Source organism: Coregonus lavaretus (genome assembly GCF_964263955.1).
Source record: "Coregonus lavaretus genome assembly, chromosome: 12".
Lineage (NCBI taxonomy): Eukaryota > Metazoa > Chordata > Actinopteri > Salmoniformes > Salmonidae > Coregonus > Coregonus lavaretus.
In genome coordinates this window covers 5900788-5913056 of record NC_139999.1, presented here as the reverse complement: position 1 = coordinate 5913056, position 12269 = coordinate 5900788, and the positions used below count along the sequence as shown (strand labels likewise).

The 12269-nt window shown below is 43.7% G+C and overlaps 1 protein-coding gene across 1 annotated transcript; it reads right to left on the bottom strand.

The window, feature by feature from the left end:
* Positions 1–207: 207 nt before the first annotated feature.
* On the bottom strand, positions 208–11855 carry LOC311138961 (gamma-glutamyl hydrolase-like). The gene is made up of 8 exons (XM_084173778.1): positions 11725–11855; positions 10825–10990; positions 10588–10672; positions 9585–9723; positions 8854–8960; positions 7583–7673; positions 6711–6848; positions 208–926 (listed from the first exon to the last, which is right to left on the bottom strand). The coding sequence occupies exons 1-8, from the start codon at positions 11825–11827 to the stop codon at positions 805–807; spliced, it is 951 nt and encodes a 316-aa protein (XP_084029904.1). The 5' UTR covers positions 11828–11855; the 3' UTR covers positions 208–804.
* Between the last annotated feature and the right edge of the window lie 414 nt (positions 11856–12269).

Here is a 12269-nt window from a genome sequence, read left to right as displayed (position 1 = left end):
TATATACAGTTAGTGGGTAGGACTGCTTTCAATGTGATATTGAAAAATGATACAATAGCGCCATCTAGTGTATACTATACCAATAACCCTTCCCCATTCTGGAGGTACTGTATATGTGGTTGAATCTGAATATTCTAGACATATTGATGATGGCCAGCTGACTGGCCCAATAGGTCATAAGAAAACAACGTCAACAAGGTTTTGTTTGCTGACTTTATTAGTTTGACACACAAACACTAATGTGTGGCAGGTAGCTTAGTGGGTAAGAGCGTTGTGCCAGTAACCGAAAGGTCGCTGGTTCTAATCCCCGAGCCGACTAGGTGAAAAATCTGTCGATGTGCCCTTAAGCAAGGCACTTAACCCTAATTGCTCCTGTAAGTTGCTCTGGATAAGAGCGTCTGCTAAATGACTAAAATGTGACGGCACTAAAATGTGCCATCAATGCATTACAAACAGTAGATTAATTCAGAATACTTTTTGCATTCGTGTGCAGGCAGTTTCGTTCTGTTTTCAGACGTTGTCGTAATGGCAGTAAGAATGCACATATTTTCCCATTAATAAAACAATATCTTTACATCCAACATATTTCAACAAACATTTTTTTTTTTAAACAACACACATTTCTCAAGACTCCAAACCATGTAAAAAAAGGTAACATTCTTAGAATCATCCAAAAGCAACAACTTGCATCAACTGCAATAACCACTGATCCACAGTTTTTACAGCTACAAATCAGAGCTCAAATACAAATGCAGTTTATTTTACAGTTTTAAAAAGGTATATAGACTATAATCAATTATTAATCTAATCAAAGTAATAATTTTGCACAAATATACCATCTAGACCTGTGAAGACAGGAGAATAGTTGTAGATGAGAGCCCTCTCCTCCTCACTGGCTGAAGAGAACTTGTGATGATTCTTCATGGCTGTGAACAGGAGGATGAAGAGAACAGAAGATGTTAGCTAACGGTGTTAAATGCTACTCCCAGATCTACTACTACACTACAGGCCTACTACTACACTGAACATAAATATAAAAAAAAACTTTTAACAAGGCACACTTCTGCAGCAGAGGTGCACTCTGGGTCTTCCATTCCTGAGAGCCAGTTTCATCATAGCGCTTGATGGTTTTTGCAACTGCACTTGAAGAAACTTTCAAAGTTCTTGAAATTTTCCGTATTGACTGACCTTAATGTCTTAAAGTAATGATGGACTGTCGTTTCTCTTTGCTTATTTGAGCTGTTCTTGCCATAATATGGACTTGGTCCTTTACCAAATAGGGCTATCTTCTGTATACCATCCATACCTTGTCACAACACAACTGATTGGCTCAAACGGCTCCAAACTTTTACAGATGCACAATTGAGAGCATCCTGTCGGGCTGTATCACCGCCTGGTACGGCAACTGCACTGCCCGCAACTGCAGGGCTCTCCAGAGGGTGGTGCGGTCTGCCGAACGCATTACCGGGGGCAAACTACCCGCCCTCCAAGACACATACAGCACCCGATGTCACAGGAAGGCCAAAAAGATCATCAAGGACATCAACCACCCAAGCCACTGCCTGTTCACCCCGCTATCATCCAGAAGGCGAGGTCAGTAGAGGTGCATCAAAGCTGAGACAGAGAGACTGAAAAACAACTTCAATCTCAAGGCCATCAGACTGTTAAATAGCCATCACTAGCACATTAGAGGCTGCTGCTGCCTATTGAAATCACTGGCCACTTTAAGAAATGGAACACTAGTCACTTTAATAATGTTTACATATCTTGCACTACTCATCTCATATGTATATACTGCATTCTATTCTATAATATTCTACTGTATCTTAGTCCATGCCGCTCTGTCATTGCTTGTCCATATATGTATATATTATTAAATCCCATTCCTTCCTAGTTTTGTGTGTTTTAGGTATATGTTGTGAAATTGTTAGATATTACTTGTTAGATATTACTGCACTGTCGGAGCTAGAAGCACAAGCATTTCGCTACACCTGCTATAACATCTGCTAAACACGTGTATGTGACAAATAAAATTGGATGGAAAGACATTCCACAAATTAACTTTTAACAAGGCACACCTGTTAATTGAAATGCATTCCAGGTGACTACCTCATGAAGCTGGTTGAGAAAATACCAAGAGTGTGAAAAGCTGTCATCAAGGCAAAGGGTGGCTATTTTGAAGAATCTCAAATATATTTTGATTTGTTTAACACTTTTTTGGTTACTACATGATTCCATATGTGTTATTTCACAGTTTTGATGTCTTCCCTATTATTCTACAATGTAGAAAATAGTAAAAAAGAAAAAGAAAAACCCTGGAATGAGTAGGTGTCCAAACTTTTGACTGGTATATATATATATATATATATATATATATACAAACACACACACACACACACACACACACACACACACACACACACACACACACACACACTGATCAAAAATATCCAGCGTGCCAGTGGCCATCGAAGGTGAACATTTAACCACTGAAGTTGGTTACGATGCCAAACTCAAGACCTTGGACGATGAGCATGCAAATGAACTTCCCTGAGACGGTTTCTGACAGTTGGTGCAGAAATTATTTGGTTGTGTAAATACCGGAGGCGTGGTTACACACGGTCTGCGGTTGTGAGGCCGGTTGGACGTACTGCCAAATTCTCTAAAACAAGAATGGTAGAAAAATTAACATCCAATTCTCTGGCAACAGCTCTGGTGGACATTCCTACAGTCAGCATGCCAATTACACACTCCCTCAAAACTTGCGACATCTGTGGCATTGTGTTGTGTAACAAAACTGCACATTTTAGAGTGGCCTTTTATTGTCCCCAGCACAAGGTGCACCTGTGTAAATATCATGCTGTTTAATCAGCTTCTTGATAAGCCACACCTGTCAGGTGGATGGATTATCTTGGCAAAGGAGAAATGCTCACTAACAGGGATATAAAAACAAATTTGTGCACAACATTTGAGAGAAATAAGCTTTGTGCATATGGACAATTTCTGGGATATTTTATTTCCGCTCATGAGACATGGGACCAACACTTTACATGTTGCGTTTCTATGTTTGTTCAGTGTGTTGTAGCCAACCATACTCTTCACAGTAATAGAAGGGAGGTGGTTAAACTAACCAGGCTAGCGTCATGTACAGTACATTCGGAAAGTATTCAGAGTACCAATGCCACCATGTTTCAATATGCTTTGTGTTGTAGTCAGGACAGTAAAATATATAAATGTATATAGTTAAGCAAACTTTACTATGCATGTTGTTAACCAGCACATCAAGTACATGAAGACTTTAAGTAACAATTGGTTTCCGTTTATTCAGACCCCTTGACCTTTTCCACATTTTGTTACGTTACATCCTTTTTCTAAAATGAATTAAATAAATACAAAATTCTCAATCTACACACAATACCCCATAATGAGAAAGTGAAAACAGGTGAGGAAATTTTTGCGAATTTATACAAAATAAAAAACAGAAATACCTTATTTATATAAGTATTCAAACCTTTTGCTATGAGACTCAAAATTGAGCTCAGGTGCATCCGGTTTCCATTGATCATCCTTGAGATGTGTCTACAACTTGATTGGAGTCCACCTGTGGTAAATTCAATTGATTGGACATGATTTGGAAAGGCACACACCTGTCTATATAAGGTCCCACAGTTGACAGTGCATGTCAGAGCAAAAACCAAGCCATGAGGTCGAAGGAATTGTCCGTAGAGCTTTGAGACAGGATTGCGTCGAGGCACAGATCTGGGGAAGGGTACCAAAAAAATGCTGCAGCATTGAAGGTCCCCAAGAGCACAGTGATGGAAAAAAGTATTTGATCCCCTGCTGATTTTGTACGTTTGCCAACTGACAAAGACATGATCAGTCTATCATTTTAATGGTAGGTTTATTTGAACAGTGAGAGACAGAATAACAACAACAAAATCCAGAAAAACGCATGTCAAAAATGTGTATAAATTGATTTGCATTTTAATGAGGGAAATAAGTATTTGACCCCCTCTCAATCAGAAAGATTTCTGGCTCCCAGGTGTCTTTTATACAGGTAACGAGCTGAGATTAGGAGCACACTCTTAAAGGGAGTGCTCCTAATCTCAGCTTGTTACCTGTATAAAAGACACCTGTCCACAGAAGCAATCAATCAATCAGATTCCAAACTCTCCACCATGGCCAAGACCAAAGAGCTCTCCAAGGATGTCAGGGACAAGATTGTAGACCTACACAAGGCTGGAATGGGCTACAAGACCATCGCCAAGCAGCTTGGTGAGAAGGTGACAACAGTTGGTGCGATTATTCGCAAGTGGAAGAAACACAAAAGTACTGTCAATCTCCCTCGGCCTGGGGCTCCATGCAAGATCTCACCTTGTGGAGTTGCAATGATCATGAGAACGATGAGGGATCAGCCCAGAACTACACGGGAGGATCTTGTCAATGATCTCAAGGCAGCTGGGACCATAGTCACCAAGAAAACAATTGGTAACACACTACGCCATGAAGGACTGAAATCCTGCAGCGCCCGCAAGGTCCCCCTGCTCAAGAAAGCACATACACATGCCTGTCTGAAGTTTGCCAATGAACATCTGAATGATTCAGAGGAGAACTGGGTGAAAGTGTTGTGGTCAGATGAGACCAAAATCGAGCTCTTTGGCATCAACTCAACTCGCCGTGTTTGGAGGAGGAGGAATGCTGCCTATGACCCCAAGAACACCATCCCCACCGTCAAACATGGAGGTGGAAACATTATGCTTTGGGGGTGTTTTTCTGCTAACGGGACAGGACATGGACGATGGACGGGGTGAGAACCTCCTTCCCTCAGCCAGGGCATTGAAAATGGGTCGTGGATGGGTATTCTAGCATGACAATGGCCCAAAACACACGGCCAAGGCAACAAAGGAGTGGCTCAAGAAGAAGCCCATTAAGGTCCTGGAGTGGCCTAGCCAGTCTCCAGACCTTAATCCCATAGAAAATCTGTGGAGGGAGCTGAAGGTTCGAGTTGCCAAACGTCAGCCTCGAAACCTTAATGACTTGGAGAAGATCTGCAAAGAGGAGTGGGACAAAATCCCTCCTGAGATGTGTGCAAACCTGGTGGCCAACTACAAGAAACGTCTGACCTCTGTGATCGCCAACAAGGGTTTTGCCACCAAGTACTACGTCATGTTTTGCTGAGGGGTCAAATACTTATTTTCCTCATTAAAATGCTAATCAATTTATAACATTTTTGACATGCGTTTTTCTGGATTTTTTTGTTGTTATTCTGTCTCTCACTGTTCAAATAAACCTACCATTAAAATGATAGACTGATCATTTCTTTGTCAGTGGGCAAACGTACAAAATCAGCAGGGGATCAAATACTTTTTTTCCCTCACTGTACATTGGCCTCCATCATTCTTAAATGGAAGAAGCTTGGAATCACCAAGACTCTTCCTAGAGCTGGCCGCCCGGCCAAACTGAGCAATCGGGGGAGAAGGGCCTAGTCACATTCAGCTGATATATAATAATAATAATATGCCATTTAGCAGACGCTTTTATCCAAAGCGACTTACAGTCGTGCGTGCATAAATTTTTTGTGTATGGGTGGTCCCGGGGATCGAACCCACTACCTTGGCGTTACAAGCGCCGTGCTCTACCAGCTGAGCTACAGAGGACCACAGGATATCAGCTGACAACCATCTCTGCAGCACTCCACCAATCAGGCCTTTATGGTAGAGTGGCCAGATGGAAGCCACTCCTCAGTAAAAGGCACATGACAGCCCGCTTGGAGTTTGCCAAAAGGCACCTAAAGACTCTCAGACCATGAGAAACCAGATTCTCACGGTCTGATGAAACCAAGATTGAACTCTTTGGCCAGAATGCCAAGTGTCACGTCTGGAGGAAACCTGGCACCATTCCTACGGTGAAGCATGGTGGTGGCAGCATCATGCTGTGGGGATGTTCTTCAGTGGCAGGGACTGGGAGACTAGTCAGGATCGACGGAAAGATGAATGGAGCAAAGTACAGAGAGATCCTTGATGAAAACCTGCTCCAGAGCGCTCAGGACCTCAGACTGGGGCGAAGGTTCACCTTCCAACAGGACAATGACCCTAAGCACACAGCCAAGACAACGCACGAGTGGCTTCGGGACAAGTCTCTGACTGTCCTCGAGGGGCCCAACCAGAGCCCGGACTTGAACCCGATCGAACATCTCTAAAAATAGATGTGCAGCGAAGCTCCCCATCCAACCTGACAGAGCTTGAGAGGATCTGCAGAGAATAATGGGAGAAACTCTACAAATACAGGTGTGCCAAGCTTGTAGCGTCATACCCAAGAAGACTTGAGGCTGTAATCGCTACTTCAACAAAGTACTGAGTAAAGGGTCTGAATACTTATATATATATTGGGGTATTGTGTGTAGATTGATGAGGGAAAAAAACAATTTAGTCCATTTTTTAAATAAGGCTGTAACGTAACAAAATGTGAAAAAAGTCAAGGGGTCTGAATACTTTCCGAATGCACTGTATAAATGAAGGGCTAGTGTAATGTAGGGTTAACATACAATTTTGTTTATCTGACACAATGTATGACTGTAGGGTGACGGGGTCATCTACAGGTCAACGGTCCAATACAGCTACAGTCCAATAACTCTACAGTCACTCACCAGGCCAGCGTTGTTCTTCACTGATTTGCCTGCTTAAAAGAAAAGTGGACTAAAATAAACTCACCCTCGGAGACAAAGAAGTGTGCCGTGTAGAAGGATGCTCTGACGGAGGCAGCAGAGTGGACCATGCCTGGCTTGTCTACCCACTCAAAGGGACTCTTCTCAGGGTGCCACTGGACAGCATAGAACGGATAGCGGTTTGCTACAAGAAAACAGACATGAGAACATACACATTATATATATATATACACACACACACTAGAACAACTCTAGGGCCCCGGTTACTGTATAAGTCATTAGACCGCAGAGAACAGATAGGGATTCACTACAAGAGAGGAAACGAGAGAAAATAAAAACTCCAGTTATAGTGTGGCTGACTAGGACCTGGGAGTCTTGGACCTGGGAGTCTTGGACCTGGGAGTCTTGGACCTGGGAGTCTTGGACCTGGGAGTCTAGGACCTGGGAGTCTAGGACCTGGGAGTCTAGGACCTGGGAGTCTAGGACCTGGGAGTCTAGGACCTGGGAGTCTAGGACCTGGGAGTCTAGGACCTGGGAGTCTAGGACCTGGGAGTCTTGGACCTGGGAGTCTTGGACCTGGGAGTCTAGGACCTGGGAGTATTGTGCACATGACCTCGACTGATTCTCAATACACTGAAGTGAAAGCATTTTAAAAACGTCACCCATGAGTTGAATACATGTGAATCAATATACACTGCTTGTGAAGGATTGCGCACGGGCACACACACACACACAGGGATCCCATGGTTACATCATGTTTACCTACAGTAAACAGTGTGTTCAAATACAGTACCAAGACTGGGATAACCAAGACCAGCTGAACAGATATCAGCTGGGTGTGACTAGGCCTACCACTTGACAGACACATGAAACTTGTGACTAAAGTGTCTCTAGCCATGTTCAGAAGCTGTGCAGTACCTTCCATGGTAGATATGAACTCTCTCCTGCCGTCTGTGTTGGTGGTCAGAACCTTGTAGAAACTTTTCAGTTTGGCATTCCGGCTGTAGTTCTGGTGACATGAATCAACACATTTACATTTAGTTCTTTTGGAATGTTCCGGAATTCAAAAAAGGTTACATTGTTGCTGAGAAATAAGTTTTTTTTTTTTTCTCTAGTCTAGGGAACAGGATAACTGAAGTGTCTAAAAAGGGAATAGAACAAGACATATTCTGGTAACTCTGACGCAGACATTCAAACAAGTCTTCAGATAGCCTCGGAACGAGACTGCTTGAGGAGGTATTACACATCCAGCCCAGTGGTTTGACAAATTGAATAATTCACATATAGATTGCTTGTAGAAAAGAGAAGGAAGGAAGCGCTGTTAGGGTACACAATAGTAGGGCTTCTGTAGATCGCTGCTCTTTGGAAAAACGGGTTCATTGGTCATCAAAAAACAAAGAGGCCAAAGGCACTCTTCATGGAATTAAAATGCCTTTATTTGTATGGCATGTTGAATGGAACAAAGATTTTAGAACTGATGCGTTTTGGCAGCATGTGTACACCATGACGAATACCATGCTGCCGAAACGCGTCGGTTTTTAAATCCATAAAAATAAAAAGGCATTTTAATTATATAGAATATTGCTCGTTCAAACACTTTCTGGTCACTTCTGTACTCTTTCCTTCCCTAAAACAAGTCTATTCTTCCCTAAAACAAGTCTATCCTTCCCTAAAACAAGTATATCCTTCCTAAAACAAGTCTATCCTTCCCTAAAACAAGTCTATCCGTCCTAAAACAAGTCTATGGGGCGGCGCACAATTGGCCCAGCGTCGTCCAGGGTAGGGGAGGGAATGGCCGGCAGGGATGTAGCTCAGTTGGTAGAGCATGGCGTTTGCAACGCCAGGGTTGTGGGTTCGATTCCCACGGGGGGCCAGTATTAAAAAAAGAAAAATAATGTATGCACTCACTAACTGTAAGTCGCTCTGGATAAGAGCATCTGCTAAATGACTAAAATGTAAATGTAAAATGTATCCTTCCTAACACAAGTCTATCCGTCCTCAAACAAGTCTATCCGTCCTCAAACAAGTCTATCCGTCCTCAAACAAGTCTATCCGTCCTAAAACAAGTCTATCCGTCCTAACACAAGTCTATCCGTCCTAAAACAAGTCTATCCGTCCTAACACAAGTCAGCCAGCAGTCAGACAGTACCATAGACCTGTGTGTGTTTGTTGACATCATCAGTCAGCACCTGTAACGATAGACTCCAGCTGTGGAAATTGGAGGTGATGTTGTCTTTGGACAGAGACTGTAGCAGGCCACTGGGGAAGGCCTTGAACAGACGGCTGTTCTGTAAAGCTGTGGTAAACAAAGACAACGGAAATATTAAAGCTGCAATCCTTAGTTGCCGCATACATTTTTGGACTTGTAAATTAATGATATATACCCATTGATTCTTGAAAAATATAACTTATAAATGCCTTTCGTACCCAATCAGAACCTAAAATATACGACTTTTTTTGTTCTAACGTTTATAAACAATGTAAATGAACACTGTATAGCCTCAACACATGGTAAATCTATAATATATCATGGATGGTCAGTCCTTGCATCCATAGCTCAGTCTATGAATTTGAGAGTGGTTACATTTCTCCAGGCCCATCCCTCTGCTTTTTACCAAAACAGTGGTGGGGTGTCCGCTTTGTTATTATGTCAACTGCAGATTCTAGCTTTAAAAAGGTCAAAAATGGATTGTCCAGATCAATGTTCAGTTTCTTGTGTTCAAGAGGACTTTTTTTCTATTATTTAGGCAAGCAATGGAAAACAATGTTTGTCTTTCTATTTGCTGCCCAGTGAACACGACCCTGTACTCCTATGAGGGAAAACCTGGTCTGTGCAGTTTACAGGGCCCAATATCAATATTCACACACAAACGTAGGCATTTACTCATAAAGTCTGCAGAAACACGGTGTTGCCTCTGACCTGGGGTGAATGTGAGAGGCAGGGCCACAGCCTTGGTGTCTGTTAGAGTCAGAAGGTTCTTGTTGCTGGTCAGTACTGTCATCTGCTGGAAGCCCTGGCACGTGCCCCAAATAGGGAAGTAATCAGACGCGTCGTTGGCCTGCATGGGGAGAGGAAGACATCAACAAAACATGAACCAACCGGGACGCTGCCCAACCGGGGCGCTGCCCAACCAACCGGGGAGCTGCCCAACCAACCGGGGCGCTGCCCAACCAACCGGGGAGCTGCCCAACCAACCGGGGAGCTGCCCAACCGGAGCGCTGCCCAACCGGAGCGCTGCCCAACCGGGGCGCTGCCCAACCAACCGGGGCGCTGCCCAACCAACCGGGGCGCTGCCCAACCGGGGCGCTGCCCAACCAACCAGGGCGCTGCCCAACCAACCGGGGCGCTGCCCAACCAACCGGGGCGCTGCCCAACCAACCGGGGCGATGCCCAACCAACCGGGGCGCTGCCCAACCAACCGGGGAACTGCCCAACCGGGGCGCTGCCCAACAGGTGTTGCTCAACAGGTGGAAGCAATACATAACCAATACATAACCTCCCGAGTGGCGCAGTGGTCTAAGGCACTGCATCACAGTGCTAGCTGTGCCACTAGAGATCCTGGTTCTAGATCCTGTCGTAGCCGGCCGCGACCGGGAGACCCATGGGGCGGCGCACAATTGTCCCAGCGTCGTCCAGGGTAGGGGAGGGAATGGCCGGCAGGGATGTAGCTCAGTTGGTAGAGCATGGCGTTTGCAACGCCAGGGTTGTGGGTTCGATTCCCACGGGGGGCCAGTATGAAAAATAAAAAATTATGCATGCACTCACTAGCTGCATACATCTGTAGATTCGTTGTAAGTCGCTCTGGATAAGAGCGTCTGCTAAATGACTAAAATGTCAAATGTAGATCCATCGTCAATGAGGGATAAAAAACCTAATTGCATTTTGGTGGGTATGGAATTTATACATTGATTATATTATGTACCTTGATAGCCAGATCATAGAAGATCTTTGATAGTCGACTGAACTGGGACGTCTGCAGGTCTACATCCCCTCCTGGTAGCAGCAACCTAAAACAAGAATCAATCAGCCAGCAAATCAAATCAAGCAATCAAAATCAAATCAGAATTATTAATAATAGCCTACAGTCCCTCGCATTTTAATTATTTGATGAAGGCATCTCTTCACGCTAACACAATAAGTGAACAATAATTTCACTCACCCATTTATTGAGTTAAATATCTTCTCATATTCTTCATCTGTTCGGTTTATTTTTATGGGAACAACTCTTGCTCCAGCGCTCTCCAGGTACTTTACATAGGAAGCAGCGATGTAGGAGGATCCCTGAGCATGAGGGTCTCCCACTATGTTCTCTTGAGCCAGGACCCCTGAAATAACAATACACTTTACATTACACTTTCCATTACAATACAACAAAAACAACAAGACTAGCGTCATGTCTAGGGGGTGTCCTTGCACATCAAGCTGCCTCACGCTACGGTTTTGGCTTGGACATGACTTACAACAACACATTACATTACATTAAAAGTCCCTTTTCCTTTGAAAAACAACAAAACGGCAACAACCCCATCCACTTGGTTTGCTTTAAAGCTGAGGGATGGGGTTAAAGGTTACTGTGAAGACAGGTGTGGTTAATAGGTACAGCCGTCATCATCTCACAGGTTCGTTGTTCTTCTTAACTCTCCTCTCTCTCAGTCTACGGGCGATTTTAAGAGACTGGTTTACCGCTTAGCCTATATTCCTGAGGCATTTCTAAACAACCTCATTTTTAAAAAGGCGAAATATTGAGTAGCCTGGCTATAACGCTGCAATGGCTACATGAGGATTTATGTTGATCAATGAAAAACATGAAATATAAAATATACTTTTTTTTATAACTCTGTACAATCAAGATGACATTCTGAAGTGAGAGTTTCTCTTTTTTTTCACTTCCTAGAGAATGGGCCATTTCATGCCGGAATTGGTAAGCTCCAATAATGGTCCCAGAACATTCTAGAATAACACAGAATAATACATTAACAGCAGCAGCAGCATATAAAGAACTTTCCAGATACACTCACACATACAAATTCACCCTATAGACTGGTTCGGAAGGGCTTACCAATGATGGGTCTGTAATTTAGATGGTCACTACAAGCCACAGGCAGAGGCACACCGCAAAGGCAAGCGGCCAGCACCGCAAGAACCGCAACCGGAGAACTCATTCACCTCGGGTAGCCTACCACACCAACATAAAATAAAAATGCTAAAATTCGCTTGTTCTCCTGCTTAAATGATCAGCAGCGCGGTACGTGATGATGGTATCGGTGAGGAGGATGTAGCCTACTGCAGTTGACCAAGAAAATGTTTTACAAGAGGCTGATGTATCACACCGGAGAAAGCACCGAGCGAGCGAAACAGCGCCCCCTCTGTCTGTGTATGTATAGCCCACCTATCTGATGCTGTCTGGTCAAAAATAGTATGATATTGTTGCCGCCCATAGCATTGCATGCAAGGGAAGCCACAGAGCTGTTGGCCTCCCTTGATTAAAACAATATACAATAATAGCCAATCAGCATTGAGCTAAACTGAGCGAGCTCAACTGTGAATGGTCCTGGCACACCCAAAAAAAAAATTGTCAAGGGAAGCCAGTTTGGATTTGGCTTC